At 45.1% G+C, this 27127-nt stretch overlaps 1 protein-coding gene, 1 non-coding gene and 1 pseudogene across 2 annotated transcripts; 2 read left to right on the forward strand and 1 right to left on the reverse strand.

Moving 5' to 3' along the window:
* Positions 1-1828: 1828 nt before the first annotated feature.
* Cnn3 (calponin 3) lies at positions 1829-27127 on the reverse strand. The gene is made up of 7 exons (XM_048352006.1): positions 26840-27127; positions 8563-8684; positions 8271-8337; positions 7006-7143; positions 6512-6628; positions 3613-3759; positions 1829-2902 (listed from the first exon to the last, which is right to left on the reverse strand). The coding sequence occupies exons 1-7, from the start codon at positions 26894-26896 to the stop codon at positions 2561-2563; spliced, it is 990 nt and encodes a 329-aa protein (XP_048207963.1). The 5' UTR covers positions 26897-27127; the 3' UTR covers positions 1829-2560.
* On the forward strand, positions 13850-14774 carry LOC125355571 (annotated as a pseudogene).
* LOC125355823 lies at positions 16095-16220 on the forward strand. The gene has a single exon (XR_007211751.1). It is a non-coding gene; the product is annotated as a small nucleolar RNA SNORA40 (small nucleolar RNA).

Below are 27127 nucleotides of genomic sequence, written 5' to 3' on the forward strand. Positions count from 1 at the left end.
TTAATTAGCAACAGTCTGAGAGGTGTTTTTCAACCACAGTCCCAACTGAGACTTAGGGGAAGATGTGTACTACTTATGCCTAGACTCAGGAGATTTTAGATGGGGTAGGGGGAGCTCGCCCCCTCTCCTTTTTTGTTGGGTGGTGGCACTGAAGCTTGAACCCAGAGCCTGAGCACTGTCCCTGAGCTTCTTTGTTCAACACTAGCACCCTACCACTTGAGCCACAGCTCCACTTTCAGCTTTTTAGTGCTCAATGGAGTCTTAATAAATTGTCTCATAGGGCTGGGGATATGGCCTAGTGGCTAGAGAGCTTGCCTTGTATACATGAGGCCCTGGGTTCGATTCCCCAGCACCACATATACAGAAAACGGCCAGAAGTGGCCCTGTGGCTCAAGTGGCAGAGTGTTAGCCTTGAGCAAAAAGGAAGCCAGGGACAGTGCTCCGGCCCTGAGTCCAAGGCCCAGGACTGGCCAAAAAAAAAAAAAAATTGTCTCATAGACTTTGCCTGCCTGGCCTGGCTTCAAACCTCGATCCTCAGCTCTCAGCCTCCTGAGTAGCTAGGATTAGAAACAGGCATGAGCCTCGGGTCTTAGGGAGTATTTCCTTTGTATACAAAGAGGAACATCTAAATATTGATTGGCAGCTTCATTTGTTAGATGTGGGGGTAGTGTTACCCACTCTCCTGACAGGAGGTGCAATGTGACTTCTTTGCAGGGCAGGTAATATGATGTAAGGCTTTTCCCCTCCTCTATCACCTCCTCAAAGCCACAGAGTCCACGCCTACTTTAAACATATACGTGTGTGTGTGTGCGTGTGTTTATGATTTGTTCTTAAACAGCACCGCTCAATTAGCATGGCTTCTTTTAGAAAGGAATTTACAGTTTCTAGAAGCATTGAATTGACTCATAATGGGGCAAATAAACTTCAGTTTTGTGGGTTCAGAGCACTTGCACAGCCTCTTTATTTGGTGTCAGCAAAAGAACTGTTTAAACTCCCAAGTCTTGCAACAGGGCAAGTCCCACCAGAAGAAATCACTTGGCTGAGATGATGTCAGAAAGTGAGTCACCAACTCGCTTCATTGATTGTGGCCTTGTCATTTTGACCTATCACTGTTGTTCAGCCATCACAGCCAAGACTGAAGATTTAGGTTTAATTAATCAAACAGTGCATCCTATTTCTGATCTAATGTGTTATTTTCACCCTACAGTATGTATATAAGTTTCTTAGCCAGGCACCGATGGCTCACGCCTAAAATCCTACCTACTCAGGAGGCAGGGATCAAAGGATCACTGTTCAAAGCCAGCTTTGGAAAAAAAGCCCATGAGACTCTTATCTCTAATTAAACTACCCCCGCCAAAAGCCCCAAATAGTTATGATTCAAGCAGGAGAGCAAGGCCTTGAGCACAAAAGCTCAGGGACAGCACCTGTTAAGGGGTTCGAGGGAGGTGGTTTCCCATCACTCCAAGAGTCCACCACTCAGAGACCGTCTCAAACAAAAAGATGGATTTATTGGGGAAGCAAAAAGCGAACTGACCAGCTGGGGACGCAGCACAGACTCACGAACTGAAACTGCAACAGTGAAAAGTGGTCTGACCAGCCAGGGACACAGTGCAGACTCGGGAGCTGCCACAGTGACCCCGAGCAGTCCTCAAATTGGGGTTTAGAAAGGTAAAAGTGCAGTATGCAGTGTTGTCTAGACTGAATAAAATGTTAAAATACCTTATCAGAGCACCCAGGAAAAGAGTACTTCTTGTTGTTACTGTTGTTCTTAATCTGATACTGCCTATTTGGAAGCTAGCCAGAAAATAATCAGCCTGTGGTTCATATGAATGTTCCAAAAAAAATATTTATTTATAAAAAATACAATGGGATAAGTTTATGCTGAGAAATGCAGCAATAAATACAGTTGAAGAAAACAGAGCAACTCCACATTGATACATTGGCACAAATGAAGACTTCAACCGCACGCCCTCAGGCCTAAGTACTCTGCCAAGATCTGTCAGCCTTAGTAAGAGAATGAGTACACGTCTAATCACAAATGCACACCAATCATGACTTTATTTAAAAATTAGCAAACAATACTGTAGACATTGGTATGAAATTTTCTAAAATGCTGCATCTTAGATTTAGTTGGCAAAGGCCACGTGTAGCAATAAACATGAGCTTAGTCTTCCATCTAGAAACCAGATCTGCTAAACTTTAAGAAAAAAAAAAACAACTTTCCTATTGTTTGAAAATACCAGTTTAAGTGTAAGATTGTAAAAATGCATAGGTCTTTAATAAAAGAACTGGCTGTACAAGAGGATTCCCCTTTCACAGTATTCCTTTTTACTTCATTTGCAGGTTATTGGCTAGGCTGTAGGATTTAACTGTTACAGCACTAAAAGGCAACTATTTAGGGAAGAGGCAGAAAAAGGAAAAAGGAATGTATGTAAGGCAATTTTTTTAAAGGTACAAGAAGCATAATAGTTTTAGGAAGACAAGATAAAAAATTACTCAAGGCTAGTTTGGTTCTCACTGGATAAAATCAATGGACTAAATACTGACCACCTTTGTGACTCTAATAATCAATGCCTTGGTCGCCATATTGATAATCCCTCGGGTAGTCATCCTGGTACTCGCCATGGTACTCATCTGGGTATTCTGCCTGATAATCACTATCACTGATTTCTGACCCATTTGTTCCTGTGCCTTGACTTCCATTGTGAATGACAGGTTCTGTGGGGGCAGCGCAGTACTTGGGGTCGTACACTTGCCGCCCAAGCCCATACACACTCATTCCTTTCTGGGAAGCAACTTTGTTGGTCCCCATCTGCAGGGAAATAGTCGAGTTGTCCACTGGCTGCAATGTTAGCTTCTGATCGTAGATATCTCTCCGGGTACCTGGTGCCGACATCCCCGCCTGGGATCAGAATACCGTACACACGTTAAAATAGTGGCTTAAAAAATAAAAATAAATCTATGGCTGTTAGTATTCTATAAATTGTGACGTTCACATCAAGTGTGACAGTGGATGCAGAAAATCTTCCTGGGGCTCAGGGGTACAGCTCACTTAGATGGGAAGAAAGTTCTCCCTCTCTGAGGTGTTTTTAGCAGGAAACATGTTAACATATTTTACCACGCTGCAATTCTATCTGCTACCAAAGAACTATTTTGGTACCATTTTAGCATTTGACAGAAAATGTTTTCTCTAGAAGCTTGGTTATAAGAATGCTAGTTTAAGAGGTCTTAACAGAAACATGAGATAATCTAACCTATCAATTTAAAAAGTCCCCTTTAAAAGCTAAACCAGAAGAGGAAATATAAATAAATGAATGAAAGCCGGCATTTAAACAGTACGATCTTTTACTTGGACACACACATCTGTTTTTCCTTCTGGTTTAGGTAGAAAGGCCAGCTGTTCTAACTGCCAACAAAAACAACAAGCCACACCCCACCTTCCGTGACTGTGGGAGAAAAGGCCTTTTGATTCTTTTGCTTTCTCAGCAAAATTGACTTTCCTGAAGAATATTCTCTGAATATACTATGCAGAGAAAATATCCTTATGTTTTGGGGTGAATGAGAATCAGGTAAGGGCATGCTCTTTGCCTCAGGACAAGATGCACAGCTCACCTGGCTGGCTCCCTTGTTGGTGCCCATCTGCAGGCTAATGGTGGTCTGGTCAAAGGGTTTGTCCGTCTGCATCTTGGGATCATAAAGATGCCTCCGAGTCCCATAGGCTGTCATGCCTGCCTGGCTGGCACATTTGTTGGTTCCCATCTTTTACAGTAGAGAGAAAATAAGCACTGTTTATCAGATGTCAACCTCATACACAAAATTCTCTGCTGCTAAAAGGGATGGAGCTGGGTATGTGGTCAATGACAACAAGCCCTTCCTACATACAAGGCTCAGGGTTTGATTTCCCAGGACGAAAGAAAGAAAGAAGGAGAGGGAGAGGGAGAGAGAAGGAAGAAGGAAGGAAGGAAGGAATAAAAGGTGGAAAATTGTGAATCAGGGAAGTTCCTGAGAACGCTCCTCTGTCAAGAAAACAAATTTGTTAATTCTCCTCTAGGTTTGTTTTTCAAACAGAATTCCAAAGACTAGCAGGCACTGGTGGCTCACACCTGTAATCCCAGCTGAGATCTGAGGACTGAAGTTCAAAGCCAGCCCCAGTAGAAAAGTCCATGCAACTTATCTCCAACTAACCACCCAAAAGCTAGAAATGGTGCAGTGGCTCCAAGTGGTAGAGTATAGCCTTGGGCCAAAAAGCTCAGAGACAGTGCCCAGGCCCAGATAGAGTTCAAGCCCCAGAACTGGTGTGTAGGACACACATAAAATTTAAGGACTAATATGTTAAAAATCCTGAAAAAAAAAGTTAATTGTACACTGAGCTTTACAGCATAACCAACCATACATACACATGCCTATCCAGTATTACAATGGCAAAATTATGTATCACTTATTCCCCTCCTCCTCTTCTCCTTCCTCACTGTAGCTCAGATAACCACACTAAGAGCTACCTGCTTCAGTCATGGAAATGGATTAAAGCAATCTGGCCAATCAATAATTAATATGCCTTTCTAACTCCAGCTACAGATTACATTAAAAAAGTGTAAGTAAATACCAGGTGCTTAATAAACACTTTGTTGTTTGTAAAACAGGGCTCACTATTGTGGCCCTTGATGGCCCCAAACTTAAAATCTTTTACCTTAGCCTCCTGAGTGCTAGAATTACAGGCATAAGCCACCAGACCCAGCTCATTAAACATTTTTTAAAGCTTCACAATCACCAGCATTTTCATGGGAAAAGAAACACAATTTGTAACTTCAACTTTCATATACTGGCTAGAGCCAGAAAGAGGCAGAATGAGGAATCAGAACGCAGCCAAGTCCAGAGGAACAATGATTAATTTCCTTTCTCCATATTGAGAACTCTGTGCTGTTAGGACCAACCAAGCACCCTGTTCTACATTTCTACTGTCGGAAGATTTTGTTTTGGGTTCATAAAAACATTAAGGAAAACTTTTATTACTAAACATAAAATGAAAAGATTCAGATGGCATATAAAAGGCAAAAAGGAAGAGACAAAACTCACTGAAGCACTAGCATTTGTGTGGATGCAAACAGCACCTGTGGTAGATAATGCCTGCCAGTAGTTTTAACTTATGGGTCTGTAGACAACTCTATAACTGTATGACACACAGTTACAAAAATATGCATGACCATACTTAAATTAAAAAAAAAATCCACACTGCTCAAAGTATTTTATAACCTAACTTTTCCCTTAGTCTTTCAAACATTACCTTACTTTTACATAACAAGTTCCCAAGTTCAACAAGTTATAATTTAACCAACAGACTGTAGTTTGGAAAATCGGGTTTCTAATTTCTCACTCCTTACTGTTTTGTACTTTCTAAAAGTAAACCCACCCCAGAGACTCAGAAGGAAGAGGAGAGGGGTATGTCCACAGCCCTTGGCCAGGATGTTTGTGAGTCTTTCCAGGGTAACATGTGAAGGGAAGTCATCATAACTATGCATTTGCCAGGACTTTTTAGGGCTTAGTGCCCTAGTCAATGAATGGCTCTGGCATTGAAGTCTTATAAAACTGTTTCATTTTGCCATATGCCAGTGGATCGCGCCTGTATTCCTAGCTACTCAGGAGTCTGCTGATGATCATGGTTCAATGCCAGCCCAGGCAGGAAAGTCTTCAAGACTCTCATCTCCAATTAACCACAAAAAGCTAGAAGTGGAGCTGTAGCGCAAGTGGTAGAATGCTAGCCTTGAACACAAAAGCTCAGGGACAACTCCCAGACCATGAGTTCAAGCCCCAGATCAGCAAAAAAAAAAACCCAAAACCAAACAAACAAAAACCACACACTTCATCTGGTCAACAGTGTTCAGGAATTTATACAGTTTATTTTCTTTTTAAAACTTGTATGATTAAAGAAAAAAAAAAACTTTTCATTTCCTAGAGAAAGCTGTCAAGTCAGGTGGCAAATGTGGGAATGTTTTCCAGAATCACCAGCGATTTCTATAGACTGGATTTTGTTATTTTCTTTTTAATGTGATTCGAAATACTAAAGTCTAAACTAGGGCCTCATGTTTCCTAGGCTCCACCACTTGAGCTAGACCTTTCCATCCTTTTCATAGGTTTTTAAATAGAAATAATTGTAAACTGAGCACTGGTAGCCCATGCCTGTAAATCTATCTAACCAGAGGCTGAGATTTAAGGACCATATTTTGAAGCTAGCCTGGGTAGGAAAATCCATGAAACGCCAATTAACTAGTAAAAAGCTAGACTGGAACTGTGGCTCAAGTGGTAGACTACCAATTTTGAGCAAAAATGCTGGAATTCAGCTCGCAAGCCCTGAATCCACGCCCCAGTACAACAACAATAACAATAATATACAAACCGCATATCTGCCCAAGAAATCTACATTCTAGTACCTTTACCTTTACCTTACTTATGAGAGAAATAACATTTTTCATGGCAGTAATTAATGAGATGGGCTAACTAAACAGGAATGCCTCACCTGCAAGCCAATTACACTCTGGCCAGCCTTTAGTTTTCCTTCATCAAAACGTCTTGTTTGTTTCTCTGCATATTTGACTCCAATGTCAATGGTCGTATGGAATCCTTTAGTTTTAGCCTGAACAGAAACAATTACAGCAGCTGAATAGGCATACTCGAGAGATTTTGCCAGCACAGTTTTGCAGAGGGACTGGTGAAGAAATGATGCGTGTACAGGCACAAGCCTCATTAAGATAAGTCCATACTAGAGCAGAGAAACCTATTTCAGGCTACTCAGTGACACACTGTACCCTCTGAAATGTGTGGGTTCTACTGAACCCATCTCAGTCTGAGGCAGCTAATGATGTCACAGCCTCCCAGCAAAGCTAGTAATTACAGAAGACATAGACCCTACCCCTACATGCTCTGAACCTTCTGTGGGAGAGCAATGATGAAGCCCATCAACGTTGACATGTGGGGAGAGATTTTTACCAGCCCTGAAGGATGTGTACATACCAGCCCTGCCAGCGCCACCAGCGTCGTCTGAACCTGGGTCATATTTCCATTCTCAAAAAGATCATTTGCTTCAAATATGTCATGTGGCTTCATGCCATAAGCCTGAATAGCTTTAATAAAGTTGCCAATATTTTCCAACTGTAGAGAAAAAAGAGGCACCTAACTAATTTTCAAGCTAAATATGGTCATTCTAAGATCTGAAGTCTTCATGACTTAAAGATGACAGACAGAAAAGTACTTGGCAAGAATTTTTGATCAGTTGCATATAGGAAAGCCCAACTCTCTCTGGAAAAGGAGTTACATAAGGGTCTTAATATTTAAGTAGGTTTTTTTTCCCAGCTCTTTAAGGACAAAAATCTTCCTTATACATTTTTAAGAACTGTGCTATGTCACAGCTAGAGCTAACCAGGCCTGGAATTTTCTTTATCAAAGGTTACATACTTACTAAGTAATCCATTACTTGCTTTAATTGTAATTTAAAAATAAATCTGTGGCTATGTAACTGTTCACAATCTCTCATATCTCAAAACATTATCCTTAGTGGGGTTAGAAGAGATGGAGAGAACAATGAAAGGGGTGACATTGGTCAAGATGCATTATACTCATAGACATGTTGAATGAACTACTTCAGGATAATAATACGAGGGGAAAAAATCCTTAAGACCAAAATAATACCTAAAATTACTTAATCATATGCATTCAAGAACTAAAACTACATGTGATACAGTATGCTGAATAGAAGTTGCTTGTTCCATTTCCTTCCTATGGTCTAATTTGTAGGTCTCTTATGTAAGTTGTATGCAATGCTTTTTGAAAGTGTAAAGACTAAATAGGGCAAACTTCTAAGCTAAACATCTAGTCATTATGGAAACATTTTTTTAGAATGACAAAAATAAATATAGCCATGTGCATAGATTTCTACTACTTTATCTGGTTTTTAAAACCAAATAGCCAATCCTTTTGGGGTTAGAGGCATGACCCAGATGGAGCATCAACCAATGAACAGAAGCACCTGAGACTGACTTTGGGTCCCAGTGTTGGGAAAAATAAACAACAAAAATAAAACCAAACTGCAAACTTGACATTGTTCACCAAATAACAAGAAACTATCTGGGTGTAGTGACATGAGGACTGTTAATTCAAGGTTGGTTTGAGCTCTACTGCTAGACCTTATCTTCCCCACTCTCCCCTCCACTCACCACCCCCCCCCCAAAAAAAAAAAACCAACTAAGGGCAGAGGTTGAGGCTGTTTGCCTGGTGATTACCTGAGGCCAGTTTAGTGAGGACTCGTTGACCTTCTTCACAGAGCCCGGCTGTAGCTTGTTTATGAGTCTGAAAACAAAATACATGTGGAACCACTTATTGACTGGTCAAACAAGAACTGCAATATGAATCAGTAAAGAAAAGCATAAAACCCATCTGTAGAGAGATCCCTGGGAAGGCCATATCCTAGATGTGAGGCACAGACAATCCCCTGGGAAGCCCATGGGAAGGACCAGAGGAAGACAGTGACACACACACACACACACACACACACACACCCAGGGACCTGCTTACTCGCAGAGGATTATGCCATCCTTGAGGCCCAGCTGGAAGTTGGTGCCAATACTCATGCCTGTCACCTCTTCTATCCAATTGCGAAGATCTTCTTCTGCCTGGTGATCATACTTGGAAGCAATCTGAAACACAAGGTCGCCAGCTTCAGAGTGATTCCACCACAGCATCAGCAAGTCCCAGGGTGGACCTTGCTTTTACTCATTATGTACAGAGACCTCTCTGGGACGTGCAGGAAGTGACACGCACTAGCCACAGTGCTGAGTTTAATCAATGGTAATAGCAGCACACATTACTGGTGAAGATGGTCATGCAAAATTCTCAAGCGCAAATGAAGAAAAGCTGGGCCTAAGGAAAAACCACCCATCAAGATTCGCAGTCTAGACACACAGGAAATGGTGTAGGACAGTATGGCATCGCATGTGACTTAAACTTTACTTATCAAGCCATCAATCATCACAGTAAAAAACGAGGAAACCAAAGGAAGATACTCTTGGGAGAAGAACACACAGGTGCCAGGCCTGTATGCCTCTGATCATACAAATAATACTGGTCAAAATGAACTGCGGGAAATGGAAGCAAGAAGGTTTTGTTTTTTTACCTAGTTGCAGTTTTCTTTTCTTTTCTTGTTATCTTGTTTGCTCATTTACCTGTCTTTGGGAGGACAAGGGGGCATAGAAATGGAAGGACAAAGGATGAACAACTGCAGCAGTGGTACTCACTAGACACTGTGTTGAAAATGTACTATAACTTGTAGGTGAAGACAGGAAGGAAAAACTAGGACAGAGCAAGGGAAAGGGTGACATTATCTAGGAAGAAATATATTCGTCGCCTGACCTATGTAACTGTAGCCTCTCTGTATATCACCTCTAAAATAACAATAAAACATTTTAAATTTTAAAAAATGAGAGAATTATAATACAACTATTTTAAACAGTATCTCAATTAGCCAACACAGATCACATTCAAGTAGTTCTACTATCTAGAAGTTCTGGCACTTGCCTTCTGTTATTCAGCAGATACTTAGAATATGTTCTGCATGCACACACACACACATACGTACATTTGTGCACACGCCCCCTTCCTCAGTACTGAATGCAAACCACTAAACTCCGTGTAGTCTCCTTACAGGAAAGACAAATCATTTTGGCTTCTTAGTACCTAGCACAGTACCTGACAGCAAATGCTAAACAGAATGAAAGAAAACTGGTTAACTTTCTACTGGAAGAATTTAACAATAAAGGTAACATATCAACACTGATGCTGTGCTATTGTTACATATGCTAAGACATGTACCTGTCACCCCACTATGCAGGAGGTCTTCAGAGTTAGCATGGGACAGCCCAACACAGGAGAAAGTGTGTACTCTATCTAAAAAATAACCAGAACTGGGCACCAGTGGCTTATGTCTGTAATCCTCGCTACTAAGGAGGCTGAGATCTGAGGACTGCAGTTTGAAGCCAGTCCAGGCCGAAAAGTCCCAGAGAGACTCTACTCTCTAATTAACCACTCAAAAACCAGAAGTAGAGCTGTGGCTCAAGTGGTGGAGTGCTAGCCTTGAGCACAAAGGAACTCAGGGAGAGTTCAAGCCCTAAGACTGGCAAAAAAAAAAAAAAAAAAAAAAAGCCTCTAAACAAAAAACTGGGTGCTGGGCTGGTAGCGCAAACCTGTAACCCTACTACTCAGGAGGCTGCAATCTAAGGGTTATAGTTCAAAGTCGGCCTAGGAAGAGAAATCTGAGAGTCTTATCTCCAATTGGCCAGCAAAAGGTCAAAAGTGGAGGTGTGGCTCAAGTGGTAGGGCACCAGACTTGAGTAGAAAAGCTCAAGACCTTGCTTGAATTCAAGCCTCAGTACTAACATAATAAATACAACCCCAAACCCAAAACAAGCATACCCTAAGTATGTAGCCATATCACCTGGCTGTTGATTTTTACCTTTGGTTGTTCCTTTATCTTTTAAAGAAGCAACAAAAGCTTTTATCCTAAATACTGTTAATGCTTTTTCAGTCAGTATGGTCTCTTAAAATCAAGGAACTAAAAGCAAATAAGCTTTCTCTTTAACAAGTAAAAAGAAAAATTACTTTCATCCAAAAAAGCTTTAGTTCCTGAACATAAAGAAGAAATGATATTATCTTATAACAAAAATAATTATCTTTAAATAATTGGCTTTAGCTGCGTTGCAGTGGGTGGCTCCCACCTGTAATCCTTGCTACTCAGGAGGCTGAGGACCATGGTTCAAAGCCAGATGGTACAGAAAATTCCAGGAGACTCATCTCCAATTAAACACACACACACACACACACACACACACACACACACACACACACACACCAAAGTGAAGCTGTGGCTCAAATGGTAAATAAAGCACTAGACTTGAGCAAAAAAGGACAGAGACAGTACCCAGGTGCACGCACATGCTTGCACACACACGTGCACGCACACATAACATACACATAGAATATGCCCTCTTCTGAAGCATACTCAACATGGCATGACACTGCCCCCAAAGGGGCAAAAACTGGATCTTGTAGTGAATGGTGAAGAAAACCTTACATATTATAAACTTCAGATGCTCCAAAGCTCACCCCTTAACAAATCCCGTTTCTCAGTAGCAATCCAGCAAGACTGGTAGGCGAAATTAGGCAAAAGGTCTAAAATGACTCCTAGGGAAATCAATAATGAACACAAAGGTGAGAACCACCAAGATGAATTACAAGGTCCACGCCTCTACTTCATTCTCCTCAATGCCATTCCTTTCTGGGTAAATCCCTAATTTTCAGCCACATCTCACAGACCTTCTGTGTGTATTCACGACAGTGGATCACATATAAAATGGCACAGGATGTTAGGTATAGCTGCTCCTAACTACCTGGGAGGTAGAGAGAGGAATCAAGGTTTGAGGCCAATTCTAGCAGAGAAGGTAGTGAGACTCCATCTTAATCAGTAAGTGAGATGTGGTAGTGCACATCTGCCATCCCAGACAGGGAGAGGCACAAGTAGGAGAATCACAGCTCAAGCTAGCAGAGGCATAGCAAGAGCAAAAGCCTACCTCAAAATAACCAATGCCAGCTGGATGCCGGTAGCTTACACCTGTAATCCTAGCCACTCAGGAGGCTGAGATCTGAGGATCAAGGTTCAAACCTAGCCCTGGCAGGAAAGCCATTATCTCTAACCACCAAAACGCAGGAAGTGGAACTTTGGTCAAGAGCACAGGCCATAACCAAGACTGGCAGGGGAAAAAAAGTTATTTTGCCCAGTTCTAAAGCTTTCAATCTAGAAAGGGACAAATACTAACTAGGGTGTGTTAAAGACAATTGAGGGTAGGGGACATGATTATTATTATCATTACCATTATGGTATATTGTTTAAAATAAAGAATGGGATAATGGAAGTTAAAATAGGAACAGTCTCAAAATGTGAGCTAGATTTCCATCTAAAATATCCTGCTACCTCAAATTCCCTTTCTTTAGATTTATCATTTTATCCATTTATTATATTTGCATTCTGGACACCTCAAACCAGGACAGTCCAACAGGCTTTAGTATTTCTTCCCTAGCAGAAATTTCCCACATAACAGATCCTATAAACATGTAAACATCTTAGCAAATATGTGAAGTATTCACATTGATCTAACAAGCGACAAAAGATCACATGCTTTGAGGACAAACTTCTTCCAGAGACATAGTGAAGTACCAGCCCTCCTCTGGTGGCATCCAACTCTTCAGGAAAAAGGAAGCCTATCCAACATGTGACACACTTTACAAGTCAACTCTTTCCATCAGTTTGAATGGAAAGGAATAAAATTCTCTATTATTAACCATTATTTCCTTATTGTCCACAATCAATAACAAAAAACCTCCACAACTGGGACCTGCCTACCCCCAAGGGTGCGCTGGCCTGCTTCAGTCTTTCAGCTGCTTTCCTCTCTATTTAGTCTTTGACCCCAAATTTGCATTCCTTTCATACCATAGCTGATAGAGGGATGAAGTCATCTCTTTTCAAAGCAGGGTTTTATCTTCTGGAAAGGAAGAATAAGTATTCCACAGAAAAGCTTCACTTTTGCAATACCATCAGGATGGTCACATGCTTTCCCCCCAGTCAACCTGGGCCAACTTGCCAAGGACTGTGAAAGCCATGGAACATCATGTCTGCAGCAGGACTGGCAGCTAAGGACATCATAGATGTTCAGATCAGTCAAGTGTCCACGTTTAATACCAGTGACCTTTCTCCACACACGTTACAGTCAGTGCATGAGACCGTTTTTGGCTGCTGTGACAAAATAATCTGAGAAAAACAAAAGACTACTTTTGGTGGGCACATATGCATCCTGGGATAAATCTGCAAGGTGGACCGCAACGAAGAAGGGCAGAACACCTGCATGAAGGTGGGCAGCACAGGCAGTAGCGGACCTGCTGGTGGGCACCGGCTCCCTGGCTAGGGGTAGCTACTGAATCTGCAGAGATTTTTTGCTGAAAGGATGGCAGAGGCTGAACTCCCACAGGCACAAGGCCTGAAGACAGAGAGGCTGTTGAAGGTTTGGTTTCTGGAGCTTGCTGGAGTAAGCTCTCTCCCTTCAGTGGGGGCCTGGGAAGCCCTTTGCCTCCCTCTGCCTCCCTCATCACCGACTAGCCATCCAAGTGCTTGTCTGCAGACCTGAACTGGAGGGAAAATGCTCAAAATCCATACTACTTCTTCCTGAGCTTTGGGAGCAGGAGGACAACAGGGAGAAAGAACCTCAGCATTTCAACAAGCCTTAGGAAACTCTGCAACTCCTTGGGGATGACCCAGATCTAGATCTCAGAATGCCTTTTTTTTTTTTTTTGCTTGCTACAATGGAGCCTATTTGTGAGAGATGGCTTTACACAAGCATTCAGAGCTCAAGTACTTCTCTTTAAAGGTGAGGGAAGAAGCTGGGCACTGGCAGCTCATACCTGTAATCCTAGCTACTCCAAGGAGGCTGAGAGCTGAGGACTGGGGTTGAAGCAGCTTGAGTAGGAAAGTCTAGGAGACAGGAGACTCTAATCTCCAATTAGCTAGTGAAAAGTCATAATGGAATATGTGATGTAAGTGGTAGAGTGCCAGCCTTAAGCTAAAGGACAATATCCTGATGCTAAATTCATGCCCTAGTACACGTGTACACACACACACAATGCACACAAAAAGTAGAGTACATGTGCTTAGGAGTCTAGCAAATGTTAGGTTTGTAAGGTAACACCTCCATCCCCCCCTTCCACGAAAAGGAGAGGAGTAGAGATCCATGGCGGTGACAGTGCCAGGCCATGGCTAGAGGAGAACGTGTTTGCCAGGCAGTCAAAGATCTATTCCTACATGAGCCCCAGCAAATGCTCTGGAATGCATTTCCCCCCTTCAGGAAGAGAACTTAGTGGCACATCACGAAGTCAAGTGCAAGGGGAAACCACTAGCCAGAATCTACAAGAAGCAAGAAGAGAAAAGAAATGCTGGGAATGTAATACGAAGCATCATGAAATCAGAGGAACGCAAGATCAAAGATGCCAGGAGAGGTCCCCTGGCACCTTTTCCAAACCAAAAATCTGAAACAGCAGAACCTCCAAAAACTGTACCCTCTTCCTGTGATCCTACCAATGCAGCTGCTGCCAAGCAAGCCCTGAAAAAGGTTCTCAAAGGCAAACCAGCTCCTCAGAAAAAAAGCTCAAGGAAAAACGCAACAGAACCGAAAACTCACAGACTTCTACCCCGTTCGAAGGAGTTCCAGGAAGAGCAAAGCTGAGCTGCAGTCGGAAGAAAGGAAGACAGACGAGCTCATTGACAGTGGGAAGGAGGAGGGCATGAAGATTGGCCTTATTAATGGCAAAGGCAGGGGTGTGATCACCACTAGGTGATTCTCCCGGGGTGACTTCGTGGTGGAAAACCATGGGGACCTCATCGCAATCACTGATGCCAAGAAGGGAGAGGCGCTGTATGCACAGGACCCCTCCATGGGCTGCTACATGTACTACTTCCAGTACCTGAGCAAAACCTACTGCATGGACGCTACCTGAGAGACAAATCACCTGGGGAGACTGATCAATCACAACAAATGTGGGAACTGCCAGACCAAACTGCACAACATCGCTGGAGTGCCTCACCTCATCCTCGAAGTGGCCTCTGGAGACATTGAGGCGGGGGACTGCTGTATGACTATGGCGACCACAGCAAGGCCTCCAACAAGGCCTACCCAAGGCTCAAGCACTGAGCACCACCCTCCTGCGCAGAGCTAAGTGCCCTCAAAGGGAAAGGATTCTTTTTTTACACATTTAATCTTAGCAGATTACTTCAGATGTTTAAGAAAAAGTATATTTAGATGCCTTCTCACTGTAGTATTTAATATCTGTTACAGGTTCCAGAGGGGCTTGAACAGATGGCTTTATATTATCAAAACTTTTATATTCTAGTTGTTTTGTACCTTTTTTGCATACAAGTGGAACATTTTGCTTCAAGAGTCAGACATGAAGTAGGAAGCTGGGCCAGCGTGCCCCACCCCTGTCCTGGGACAGGTAAGGGTGCAGTGCCCCAACCCAGAAGCCAGCAGTGAGCATGGCTGGGCCCAGATGCGCTTCCCCCGAGGCCACTGCTCCAGGCCCCCCCTCCTCGCAGCTTCAGGGCGGAGGCCCTGGGGGGACAAGGCACTGCTCTGCAACCCCCCCGCCCCGCCTCCCCACAGGCCTTCCTGAAATAGGGTTCTTTATGGAAATGTGAACACTGAGTTTATTTTAAAAATAATAATAATAAAAACTTAAAAACAAAAAAAAATTCAAAAACAAACCCACAGAAAACAACTTACATGTATACAGGTCTTGCAGTGAGTGAAGTGGCTGTGATTTTTTTTGTTTCATTTGGGGTCTTTTTTTGGGGGGGTTGTAGAGGAGAATGAGATGGTACTCTATTCTAATAAAAAATAAAGTTCTGTAGTGGGGAAATTACTTACCTGATGCCCCACTTGTTCTGGGTCAGAGTTCCCCGCCTGCTATGGAGGCCTTCTGCCTGTCAGAACCCTTGGTGTCCTGTGAACACAGCCATGAGCTGGAGCAGGACCCGAGGAGCCCCCCCCACCCCACCACTCCTGCCAGCCGTGGCCCAGGATTGAGGGAGTGTGACAGCAGGTGGCGGGATGGGGGGAGCTGCTTCCTTCCTCGACAGTAGGGACCAGTTGTCTTAACTGCCCCCCTCCAGGCTGGGGCCTCCCAGCACCCAGGTTAAGTGTGAATCCAGACAGGTATGAGAAATGGCCCTTGTCCTTGATCCCCCACCTTGGACCTCACCAGGGTGCTACGTCTTCCCCCCCTCCCCCGAACCCCCGCTAGTCTGGTCAGTGGTTATCAGACTGGAGGAGGATCTGATGAGGGTGTGTAAATATGAGATGAAATGGCTTGGTTGTACCCATTTGTGGTTTAGCTTTGTACTTAAGCAAACAAACAAAGGAAATAAAACTTGAAAATTATTTGTCATCATAAAAATAAAGATAATTAAAATATTTATTGCCAGGGGAAAAAAGAAAAAGAAAAGGAGGAGGGGTAGCACTTGTGGTGTGTGTTTTTGTTTAATTTGTAACAAATACTTATAGACAGATGCACACTGTAAATCCTCTTTTGCAACCCAGAACTCATGGTTACCAGTTTAGATACATGCAAGAAGAAATATGATTCCCACAATAGTTGGCAATGATGGAGTATTGTTAACTCATGAAGGCTGACTCTGAGAATAAAGTTAATATTAGAGCTAAAAAAAAGAAAAAACAAAATGAGAGGATATGAAGTTTCCATTAAACCATAGGATGGAATTTCCCATTTCCTCTTTGTAAAAAAATTGGTAACTGTGCCTTGTGAAATGGAATTTAAAAACATACGCTGCTTTTTGAGACCTCTTGATTTATTTTTGTTTAAATAGGATATTGTGGAGGAAAAGGGTTAAAATTCAAATACTCACATGCCACCAAGCTTGCCTAAATCCTACCAAAGACAGGGTAGGGGATGGGTGTGACAGTACAGAAACGTAATCCCCGCTATTTGGGAGGTGAAGGCAGGAGGACAGTGCTTGGAGGCCAGCCAGGACAAAAATAAGCCATGGTGGTTGCACACTGCTGTAATCCCAGCTCTTCAGCAAGCAGAGACAGAACGATTACAGATGGAAGCCAGCCTAGGCCAAGTCAGTGAGATCATCTTAATCCTAGCTACCTGAGAGAAGGCAGGAGGCCAGCCCAAGCAAACTTGTGAGATTCGTACTTGGAAAGTTATTAAAGCACAAAAGGGCTGATTTAAGAATGGGAGTCTTGCCTAGCAAATCTGAGGTCCTAAATTCAAATCCCAGCACTGCCCCAAAAGAGGAACAGATTGCAGGTATACTACTGGAGTCCAAGTTTCAGGAAGTCCTCAGTTACAAGACTGAGAGCTCCTCTTTAAAGCCAGTCATAGCCTGTTTTTTTTTTCCAGCCCTGGAGGGAAGAGGGTATTGGGAGGCGGCGCGTAGGGCACCCCCGGGACAGCAGTAAAGACACCTCCTCATAGGTCACTGTAATGCAATGAGCACCCAGGAAAGTGGGAGAAAGTTCTATGGAAGTGCTGACAGTGTCATGACCCAGCACAAAGGCCTGCTACGACAACCAGACCTGAACACGTATAGACCCAGCTTCCCAGACTGCACCTCACCACACTCCTCTGCCCCCTCCCTCCCTGAGCTCCGGCGGAGGATTACACTGGAGAAATTCTGGAAACCGATTGCTTGGGTTAAAATCCCATGCCAAGTTTCCCCTGCTAAAAACCACAGACCATAGGTTAATTCATGCCAACCATAATACTTGACACTGGAAGGCGAACCTTCTTTCCAGTGAACACAGTCCCTCAGTGACCATGGGGTACTGGTTCCAGAATATTCAACAACCCCAAGAAATCCCAGCATAGCTGATGCTTAGGTTCCTTGCCAAAAAAAAAAAAAAAGTACTTAAAACAGTATTTGTAAATCATCTATGCACATCATCCAATATACTTTGTGTGTGATAGAATCCAGAGGGTCTACCTGAGCTACATTTCCAGCCTCCCCCCTCCACATAGTTTAAAAATCATCTCTAGATAAATACCTGATACAATGTAATACTTTGTAGCATAGGCTCTGTGGATAGACATAAAGTCCTCAATTCACAGAGAAGCTAGGAGACAGTCCATCCCAAGGTATCAAGCCAGTACAAGGGAACACAACTACAGTCCCAGCCATTCAAGAGGCTGAAGCAGGAGAATCTCTTGAACTTCAGTTAAGAGACTACAGTTAAGAGACTAGCCTGGACTACATTTTAAAATCTATCTGGAGGGTGGAGGTAGGGGAAAGCACTGGTAATACATGCTGTCACTGAATCAAACAAATACACTGGAACAGTCGCCAATGTTAAAAAAAAAAATATGCTGCTTTAAACCAGCCCACAGGAATTTGCCAGGGGTGTTGTCAGCATGGTGCAAAAGTTCACAAGGTATCTGGCAGAGCCAGGCACAGTGACTCATGTTTGTAAGCCCATCTACTTGGGAGGCAGAGATCAAGAGAATCAAGGTTTGAGGCCAGCCCACCCCTAAAAGTCCCCAAGATCCCATCTCTATCAATACACCAGGCAGTGGCAGCACATACATGTCATCTAAACTATGCTGCAATCCAGAAGGAGGATGGACCCAGGTTCAAGGCTAGTAAAATGCAAGACCCTATGGGGAGTAAGAATAACTAAAGCAAAAAGGCAGTAGTCACAGGACCTGCCTAAGCAATCACAGGCCCTGGGTTCAAGCCTAGTACCACAAAGGGGGGTAAAAAAAAAAGACATCTATCTATGGCAGAGATGTCTCTGAATAAAAGCCCTTTCCTCCTCCTTTAGGCACTCTAAATAAAGTAGCAAAGGCCACATGCATGTTTTGGAAGTGTGGTAGACAGAGGCAGGCAGGGAAGTACCCACAGCAGAGCTATCTCTCTGAGAGAAGAACAATGGGGAAAGAACACTAAGGCTGGAAAGGAAGAAAACTAGAAATGAAAGCTTGGCTGGCAAGATGGTGGGTGGCAGGGTGAGGTAGGGGGTAAGAGGGCTTTAATTTGACATTCAGAGCTGGAAGGAAAGGGAAAACCAGAAACAAATGTACCTCAGGTCTATAAAGCACCCTGAGGGGTCTGGTTCTGCTGCAGTGCCAGAGAACCCCAGATTGCCATCTGGGGCTTCACAAACAAGCAATTTCTATACTTGACTAGAAGCAAGGTATGACCCGCTGTTGCTATTTCCCAAAGCAGAATCATGTGCCCAAACTGACCCACTGTATGAAATTGCTACACATGGTACTGATTATTTTCTCTGCTGTTTCCTCCATGTACAACAAAAGCAGAGGGAAAAGTATAACAATGAAGCACTCCATTACTCCTGGAGCATGAGCAGTGGGACTCCAGGCTGAGAAGATGGGAGTGAGGGGGAAGACCACAGTCCAAACACACTCCTGTTATCCAGCTACTCTGGAGGCTGAGATCTGAGGACCACCATTCAATGCCCAGCCCAGCCAGGAAAGTTCATGAGATCCTTATCTCCAATAAACTACCAAAAAGCTGGAAGTGGAGGTGCAGTACAAGTAGAGTGCTATCCTCAAGCAAAAAAAAAGGTCAAGGACAGAGCCCAGGCCTGAGTTCAAGTCCCAGATGTGTGCACGTGCACACCCACCCACCCACACACACACACACACACACACACACACACACACACCACAGACTGAAGTCTATGTGTTCAGAAGAAGAAATAGAGTAACTTGGGAATGCCTCATCTAGCCACTCAGTAAGGCTCCCCTGAGGAATGCTTGAGGGGAGATGGGAAATAGTTCCCCCTGGCTTCAGTTAAGACCACCCCAAAGTGTTCCTCCAGGCAAAAAGGGCCTCTTTTCCCTGCAGATGCCTCTCCCAAGAATCACTCCCACTTGGGAAGCTTTCCAGTCCCAGAGTTTGGAGGAAGATAATGGGAAGTGCTCTCCTCTTTTCTGCCCACAGACTCCCTTCACTCTCGTCCAGGTACCCTGTAGGTACAGGCCTCAAAACATTAAAAAAAAAAAAAAAAAACACCAACAACAACAAAAACCAAGCCCTGTCTGAAATTAAGACATGAAAGAGCTATCTTGTTGAAGAGAAATCAAGCCAGGAGCTGGTAGCTCACGCCTGTTATCATAGCTACTCAGAGGGCTGCAATCTGAGGACTGCAGTTCAAAGCCAGCCAGGGCAGGAGAGTCTGTGAGACTTTTACCTCCAATTAAGCACAAGAAAAAGGACTGGGAAAAAAAAAAAAAAGCACAAGAAAACTGGAAGTAGGACCATGGCTCAAGTGCTCAGAAACCAGCATCCAGGCAGAAAGGGAGAGGAGAGAGAAGAGGAGAGAAGAGAGGAGAAAGGAAAGGACAGAATGGAGAGGAGAGAGAGAGTTCTTAGGAGAACAAGCAGAAAAATGCCATGTCCAAAGCTCTGCTGTACAGAGCTCTGCTCTGGTCTACAAAAAGTCCTGGACACTGAGGGCTGTGTGGACAGAAGAATGCAAGAGCAGTGCACGGGGGGGATCTCACTGGGGAAATGCATCCCATGGCAGGCTGGGGCAAGGACCCCAGGAGGCCATCACTTTCCTGACATCATTTTCCAAGACACTGTAGCCCTGCTTCGCCACTGCCAGTCCCCTCATCTAGATACAGATTCCTGAATGAGTGGTCAGCTTCTGGAGATATTACCAACATCTAGAAGATAAAAGCAGCTCAGAATACACGACCTGGCCAGACCAGTCAGCTAGAGGGAACACAAGGTGCTCCCGGCATTATTATTCTCAACACTAGACCTGACTTAGCCAACACCTCTGTGCAGGTTTTTCCATATCCTCATTCCACAGAGCTTCTACAAAGATAAGCCACTTGCCCCAAATCCACAGTAAATCTAGAACCAGGATTCAAACCAGTATCCAAGTTCTTGAGGCTCAGGCTCAACAACTTCCTCTATAACAAGAATCTAACAAGAAAACATCTTTCAGTTGACAAAGATTCAAATGGTTATATTTTCTGAAAGCCTGCAAGGTATGAGTTACTTATGAGGACAAAGCTTGAGTCCCCACAACCAACCAGGATCTACCCTTGGGCTACAGAAATCCTTAACAAAAATCTGACCTGGCTGAGGGTTGGAAGTGAAGAGAACCAATGAACAGGACCCATGCCACAGTTGGTAATGCCTAAAATCATGTGGAACCTGCCAACAACTCTAAGGACAAATGCACAGCATTTGCTCACCCTCCAGAAAAACAAAGGTACCAAAAACCACCCAATGGTCACAGATAACATTAGCCACAGCTCATAATACACATTGAGGTGAGATGAGAAGAAAAAGAAAACAAAGCAACAACAAAAAACAACCCTCAATAATCCTCAAGACCCAACCTGGATGAACAAGACAAGCAGGCACAGGGAAAAGCGGTTACTTCTGGAGGATAGCAGGCAGCACTGGCAATGCCTTTGCTAATCTAAGGGAGCAATCTCCACTAAGAAAGCACATAGAGCTGAAGTCCTGGGATAAAGAGCAGGACAATAATTCCCATTAAAATGCCACAGTAAGTCTGAGTATTTTAAAGAGCAAAGTTTGGTGCCTCTCCTCTTTTCATCGGAGTGAATCTTCCTTATCTGTTTTTGTCAAGATGGGAGTGGGAGCAGGGAAAGCAAGTAGACAAACCAAAATGTTCAGTGCCAGCAGGAGCTGGCTTGCTGATTTACCACACGGCCACTTCTGCAGGTCTCCAGGGAGAGGCAAGCATTCGGCAAAGCTTTACAAAGGGTGACCCTAACTTCTAACCAAGTCTAAGAAGGAACCCTGCCAAAACAAGTGTCTTAGGAGACAATCCACAAATGACAGCCAGGATATAATTTCCTCAGTGATGTATGTATTCAGGGTAATATTAACTAATAAACTACTTAAGACAAAGAAAGCAAACAAGCTATTTAAATCATTGTGTATTTACACTTCTACATTCTCTTACATGGGGTTAATTTCTAGTTTCAACCATTAGTTACTGAGCAACCCCTCTGGTGAAGGAGACACCATTTAAAATTTTTTTTAACTAAAAAATGACAGACTTCTGAACTTTAAAATGTTAAGGCAAACCACTGGCACCTTAAGGTTTAATTTACAGCTGGAGTCACCTTGGGGTTGACCTGGGGCTCCACTTTGGAACTCCTTTTCCCAGTTCCCTCCACATACCAGCAGCAGCGGTCCAGAGCGCCTGGCAGTCCCAGCTGAAGGACCTTCCTAGTTGCTAGCTAGCTATAGAACTGTCTCATTTATTGTTGTTTTGTTTTTTTCCCGTCCTTGAACTCAGGGCCTGAGCACTGTCCCTGGCTTCTTTTTGCTCAAGGCTAGCACTCTACCTCTTGATCCACAGCACCACTTCTGGCTTTTTCTATATATGTGGTGCTGAGGAATCAAACCCAGGGCTTCATGTATATGAGGCGAGCACTTTACCACTAGGCCATATTCCCAGCCCCGAACTCTCATTTATTCTTCAACTTAGTAGTAAATCCTCTAAATGGTTTCCCCCTGCTGAGGAATAGCATTCCATAACTAGAAAGCATCCCAAAGCAGCTCCTTTGTTCAAATCTCATTCCATGGAGAAGCTGGAATGTGCATCACCCATCCATCCTGAAGGCCCAGCCTCCTCCCAGAATGGAGATTCTGAGCTAAGAGGGCTGTCAGCTGTCCTGCCAACACCCTTCCCACCCCGATTTATTTCTTCCACTTTCCCTACAACCTATAAGGAAAGTCCCTGCTGCATTGGCTGCAAGTTCCTGAGAGGGTATGCTTACTAGCACCCTCAGCATTCCAGGAGTTTCGCTCACTCCAACATTTTGCTTATAGCCAACTGTTTGTCCTCATCCTTTACTGGACACTGAGCTGCTATCTGTGCTTTCCTTTCATTCCCCAAGTTGCACTGAGGGCCAGGCTCAACCTGTAAGACAACAGCAATTTGTGTTGCTATCCTCCACTGACTGGTTAGACCAGCCATCTACTTTGCCATGGCCATATCATGGTCATATATATGCACATCATAATGTATGCGTCTTTTTGTTGTTATTATAAAAGACTGTTATCCTAGGCTGAAGGACTCAATGTTTTAATGTCAGTTTCAGCTTCTTTCCCCGTTTTTTTTTTTTTTAAGTTTGTTATGGTCTGCTGTGTATTATCATTTACTCAAATGTTTTAATCTTAAATATTTCCCCACTCTCCCCCTTGGAAACTCACTAGTTAAAAGTAGTTAATGAAGATTGGCCAGGTGCAGGTGGTTCACATCTGTAATCCTTGCTACTCTGGAGGCTGAGATCTTAGAGGATTTTGATTCAACGTTAGCCCAGCCAGAAAAGTCCATTGGATTCCATCTCCAAAGTAAGCAACAACAGCCAGGCTGGAGGAACAGCTCAAGGGGCCCCTTGTCTAGCACCAGTCTGGAAAGCACAAAGCCCTGGGTACAAAACCCAATGTCACCAGAAAATGAAGTATTTACAATTCGCAAAAAAACAGTTTTCACAGATAAAATTTAAGATCGAAGATGAGTACAAATGGAACACTTAAAGAGTAAGGGATATACAAATCCAAAAAATGTAACACTAATTTCCTATTACTAAGAGTCAACATATGATTTTGCTTTTTGAGGTGAAACTCACGTTTTCTTCCATTTTACAGTTTAGGAAGCCAGCAGAGGTGTTAAACAACTTGACAATATCAAACACGGTAGTAAAGGACCTAGGGGAGACTAGAACCCACAAATGCTTGACTTAAAGTCCATGCGGCCTCCCAAAACGTTTATGCTTTTTTCACTGTTAAATGAGGGCCTGTGTTCATTTTCATTATTATTTTTTAAGTAGTTGTACAAAGGAGCTTAATGGGATTTTAAGTAAAAAGATCTGACATTCTAATCAACATACAAATTGTCTAATACATAAAGAAAAAAGGAAGGTGTCTAAACCAGAGAATGTCAAAAGGTCATGTTCCCATATACTACTCTCTGAGCTCAAGGCCTGGCACTTGCTGGGGTGCAGTGAGACCACTGGGCCGTGCCTCAGAGGGGATTTTCAGGGGTTATTTTTAGGATAGGGCCTGCCTTCCTGCCTGTGATTGCCTGAGCCAGGCTCTCCCATCCTCACTAGGCCTCCATCCTCACTAGGTCCAGTTACCACAGGGCACCTCACCAAGCTCCCCTTCTATGAAAATGTCTCATAGGCCTTTCTGCCTGGGCCAGCCTGGAACTATGAACCTCCAACTCTCCACGCCGGTGGATGGAATGTCAAGGGAATGACACTGAGCCTAGCTATGAGTTGAGATGCTTCACTTGACTTTCCAGCCTGCGATGGCCTCAATCCATGTAGAGTAGGATTGCAGGAGTGAACCATCTGAGTCCAACTGCTTTTTGGTTTGAGGGGGGTGGGGGTGAGGAAGGGTTGGTTGGTTTTCTGAAAGAAGTTCTTAATATGTAGTCAAGACTGACCTAGAACTCACCATGTGGCCTAGGATGGCCTCTTTCACAATCTGGCCTCAGCCTCACATATATTGGGATCACAGATGTGTACCACCAGCCTGTCCATTTATATCCACACCTTATCCAACGATTAAGCCCTCAGGCTTAACTATATGAGATGTACCATCTCATACAAAGGCTAGCAAGCATGGGTATTTGGTTTCTAAGCCCAGAACAAGGCTTGGAATTATCAAATGTCAAGAAGAGACAGATAGGTGACAAAAATAAGTAAAGAGGAGGCAGACAAAAGTGACTTGTGGTAGAATGCACCTATGTACCTCACTGAACTAAGACACTGCTTCTCAGACTATTCCAACTTTCCTGTGTGACCTTGAGTGGACACACCCCCTCTGAGCTTCAGTGTCCCCATCTGCCAAGGGCCTGGGTAATCCCATATAGCAGGTTAAGATAAAAAGACTTCCTATGAAAGAGTACTGTATGAAAAGACCACATAAATGAGAGGGATTTTTTTTAAATAGGCTTAATGCTTAAAGGGTTAACCCCACAGCCTTTATAACTAACTTTCCAAAGGTTCTGAAAACCTAGGTTTTGCTGTTTAAAACATTTATAATTATAGTAATCTAGCCCCAGTCTATGAATTTTTTGGGGTTTACTTAACTAGAATTAAGAAAAGAGCAGAGGCTGGCTACATTAGTCAGCAAAAAGAAAACCAGCTTGGATATTAACATCCAGGAAAAGCCACTGGACTACTTGAAGGACAGCCAAAGTTATCAGTAGCTCATTTACAATGCAAAGGTAAAGAGAGAGAGCAGATATCACCTGCCAAGAATCACAGGAGGAGTTGTAATTAAAGTGCAGGAGCCAGGACCAAGCACGGTGCCCAGCTCTCTGATCTGCTCCAAGGCCCCCTAAAGCTTGGTTTGTAAACCATGGAAGAAGCAAGGAGCAATATTTTCCAACAAAGTTTTTAGTTGGAGATATGTTTATACTCAAATCATACACAACAAACCTCTCACCTTTCTGTCTCTTCAAAGATAAAAAAAATAAAAATTAGGAAGCAAAATACAGGTGAAAGCCGGGGGCAGATGGTTCGTGTCTATAATCCTAATTTATTCAGGAGACAAGAGTTCTGAGGTTCGCGGCAGCAAAGACTATCATCTCCCATTAACCAACAAAAAGCTGGAAGTGGAGCTGTGGTTCAAGTGGTAGAATGCTAGCCTTGAAAGGGGGGGGGGGGGGGGAGCGGGGAAACCTCAGGGATAGCGCCCAGGACCTGCACCAAAAAAAACAAAAGCAGAAAACGGGGCGATCCCCTGAGAAGGTGAAAAAACCTAAGTATTTCGGTTCTGGATGCTCAGACTAAAACCAACTCCACCTCAAAGACGGTTCAAAATGGATCAACTGAACTATTCGGGATGCGAACGACGCGAGGCGGCCGCAGCGGGCGAGGAGCGCCCCACACTCTGCCTGGGTTGGCGAGGGTGCCATCCACTTCCCAGCGCGAGCACCCGCAGCCCCGGGGATGTCAGCGGTCTGACAATGCCAGGTGGACCGGGCGGAGGCTCCCCGGAGGTTAACGGGAACGAAACCCGGGTGGCCCTCCTTTGTGGCGCCCGGGCCGAAGCGGCAGCCAGGAGACAATGAGCGGCCTGTGCGCGGTTCCACGCCGATTGGCTGGTTCCCGCCCCCCTCCCCGAACCCCTTGATGTCATGGGCTTGGAATGCAGGCCCGGAGGAAGGAAGGAAGGAAGGAGAGGATTTGGGGAGGGGGACGCCTCTCATCCCTTTCGCAGGCCAAAAGTTACAAAGATCAACCCGACGTATTCTTCGGCTTGGTGGCAAAGCTGAAGGTTCACCAAACCCCAATCCGCCCCGGCCAACAACCCTGAACGAAAGTAAGCCACAAAGACTCCGGCTCGGCGACGGGCCACGAGCCACAAACTTGGCAGAGTTTTATTAAAAAAAAAAAAAAATTATCCGATCTGTCGCGGACTTCGCTCCCCGGGCGCGGGCGCACTGCGCCCTGGCTTTGTCTCGGTTTCCCGCACAGGCAGAAATCTGTGCACGGCTCCACCGACGGGGTCCGTTCCCGCAGGCGTTCCGGGGTCGGCGGGACTCCCGAGGTTCTCCCCCAGGAGGAAGACAAAGGAGGCCCAGGTTGGCTATGTCGCCGCCTGACCTCGCCCCCAGCGCGATCGGCGGCGGAGGGGCGCCGGAAGGGGAGGCGCGGGGTCCCACCGCAGCCCGGGCCCCGAGGACGGCGGGGAGCGGGAGGCGGCTGCTCTCGGGGACCCCGCCGCGACGCCGCGCCCCGCCTAGGAGTGATGACCACGCTGCAGCGCCCCCTTCCAGGAGGGGCGCGTCCCACGGCCGCCCACCGCCCCCCGAGCCTTGCAGAGCTGGCGAGGCGGGATCCTGGGCGTCTGGGGAGCCTCAGTCCGCCGCGAGTCCCCGCCCGCGACGCGGGAACAAAGCCAGGATCGTGGCAGGGGTCGGGGACCGGAGACCGGCGACAACTCCCAAACCACCTCGGAGTCCCCACTCCGCACTGCCCGGGAACGGAGGCGCTTGGGGGATGTGTGCCGACCCAGCTCCCGGCCCCGCGGTGTCCCCTAGCCCCCTGGCTCCGGCGGCGACGCCGCGTCTCGCGGGCCCCCCGTCTGTACCGGCGTTTCGCGGGGTCTCCCCGGCCCCGGCAGCATTTTGCGGGGTCCCCCAGCCTACCGGCCCCGGCGGCAACTCCCGGGGTCCGCCGGTGCCCGGGCCCCGCGTACCTTGTTCTTGACCTCGGCCGAAAGCCCGTAGGAGGGGCCCTTGTTGAAGTGGGTCATGGTGCCGGAGGAGACTGAGCTGGGGTTCAGGAGTCCCGCGCACTCTGTGTCCCCGCTCCTGGCCCCAAGGGGTGGCGGCGCGGGAGAGGTTCGGAGCTGGTTTCCCCGCGCGGTGCAGAAGCAACCCGGGCGCGATGGAGAGGCGCGGGCGGTGCCTCGGCGACTCGGTCCTCAGGGTCCCGGGAAGCCTCCGGTCCGCTCCGAAAAGACGCGCTGGCTGCCCCGCCCGCC

This window comes from Perognathus longimembris, chromosome 7 (assembly GCF_023159225.1).
Source record: "Perognathus longimembris pacificus isolate PPM17 chromosome 7, ASM2315922v1, whole genome shotgun sequence".
Lineage (NCBI taxonomy): Eukaryota > Metazoa > Chordata > Mammalia > Rodentia > Heteromyidae > Perognathus > Perognathus longimembris.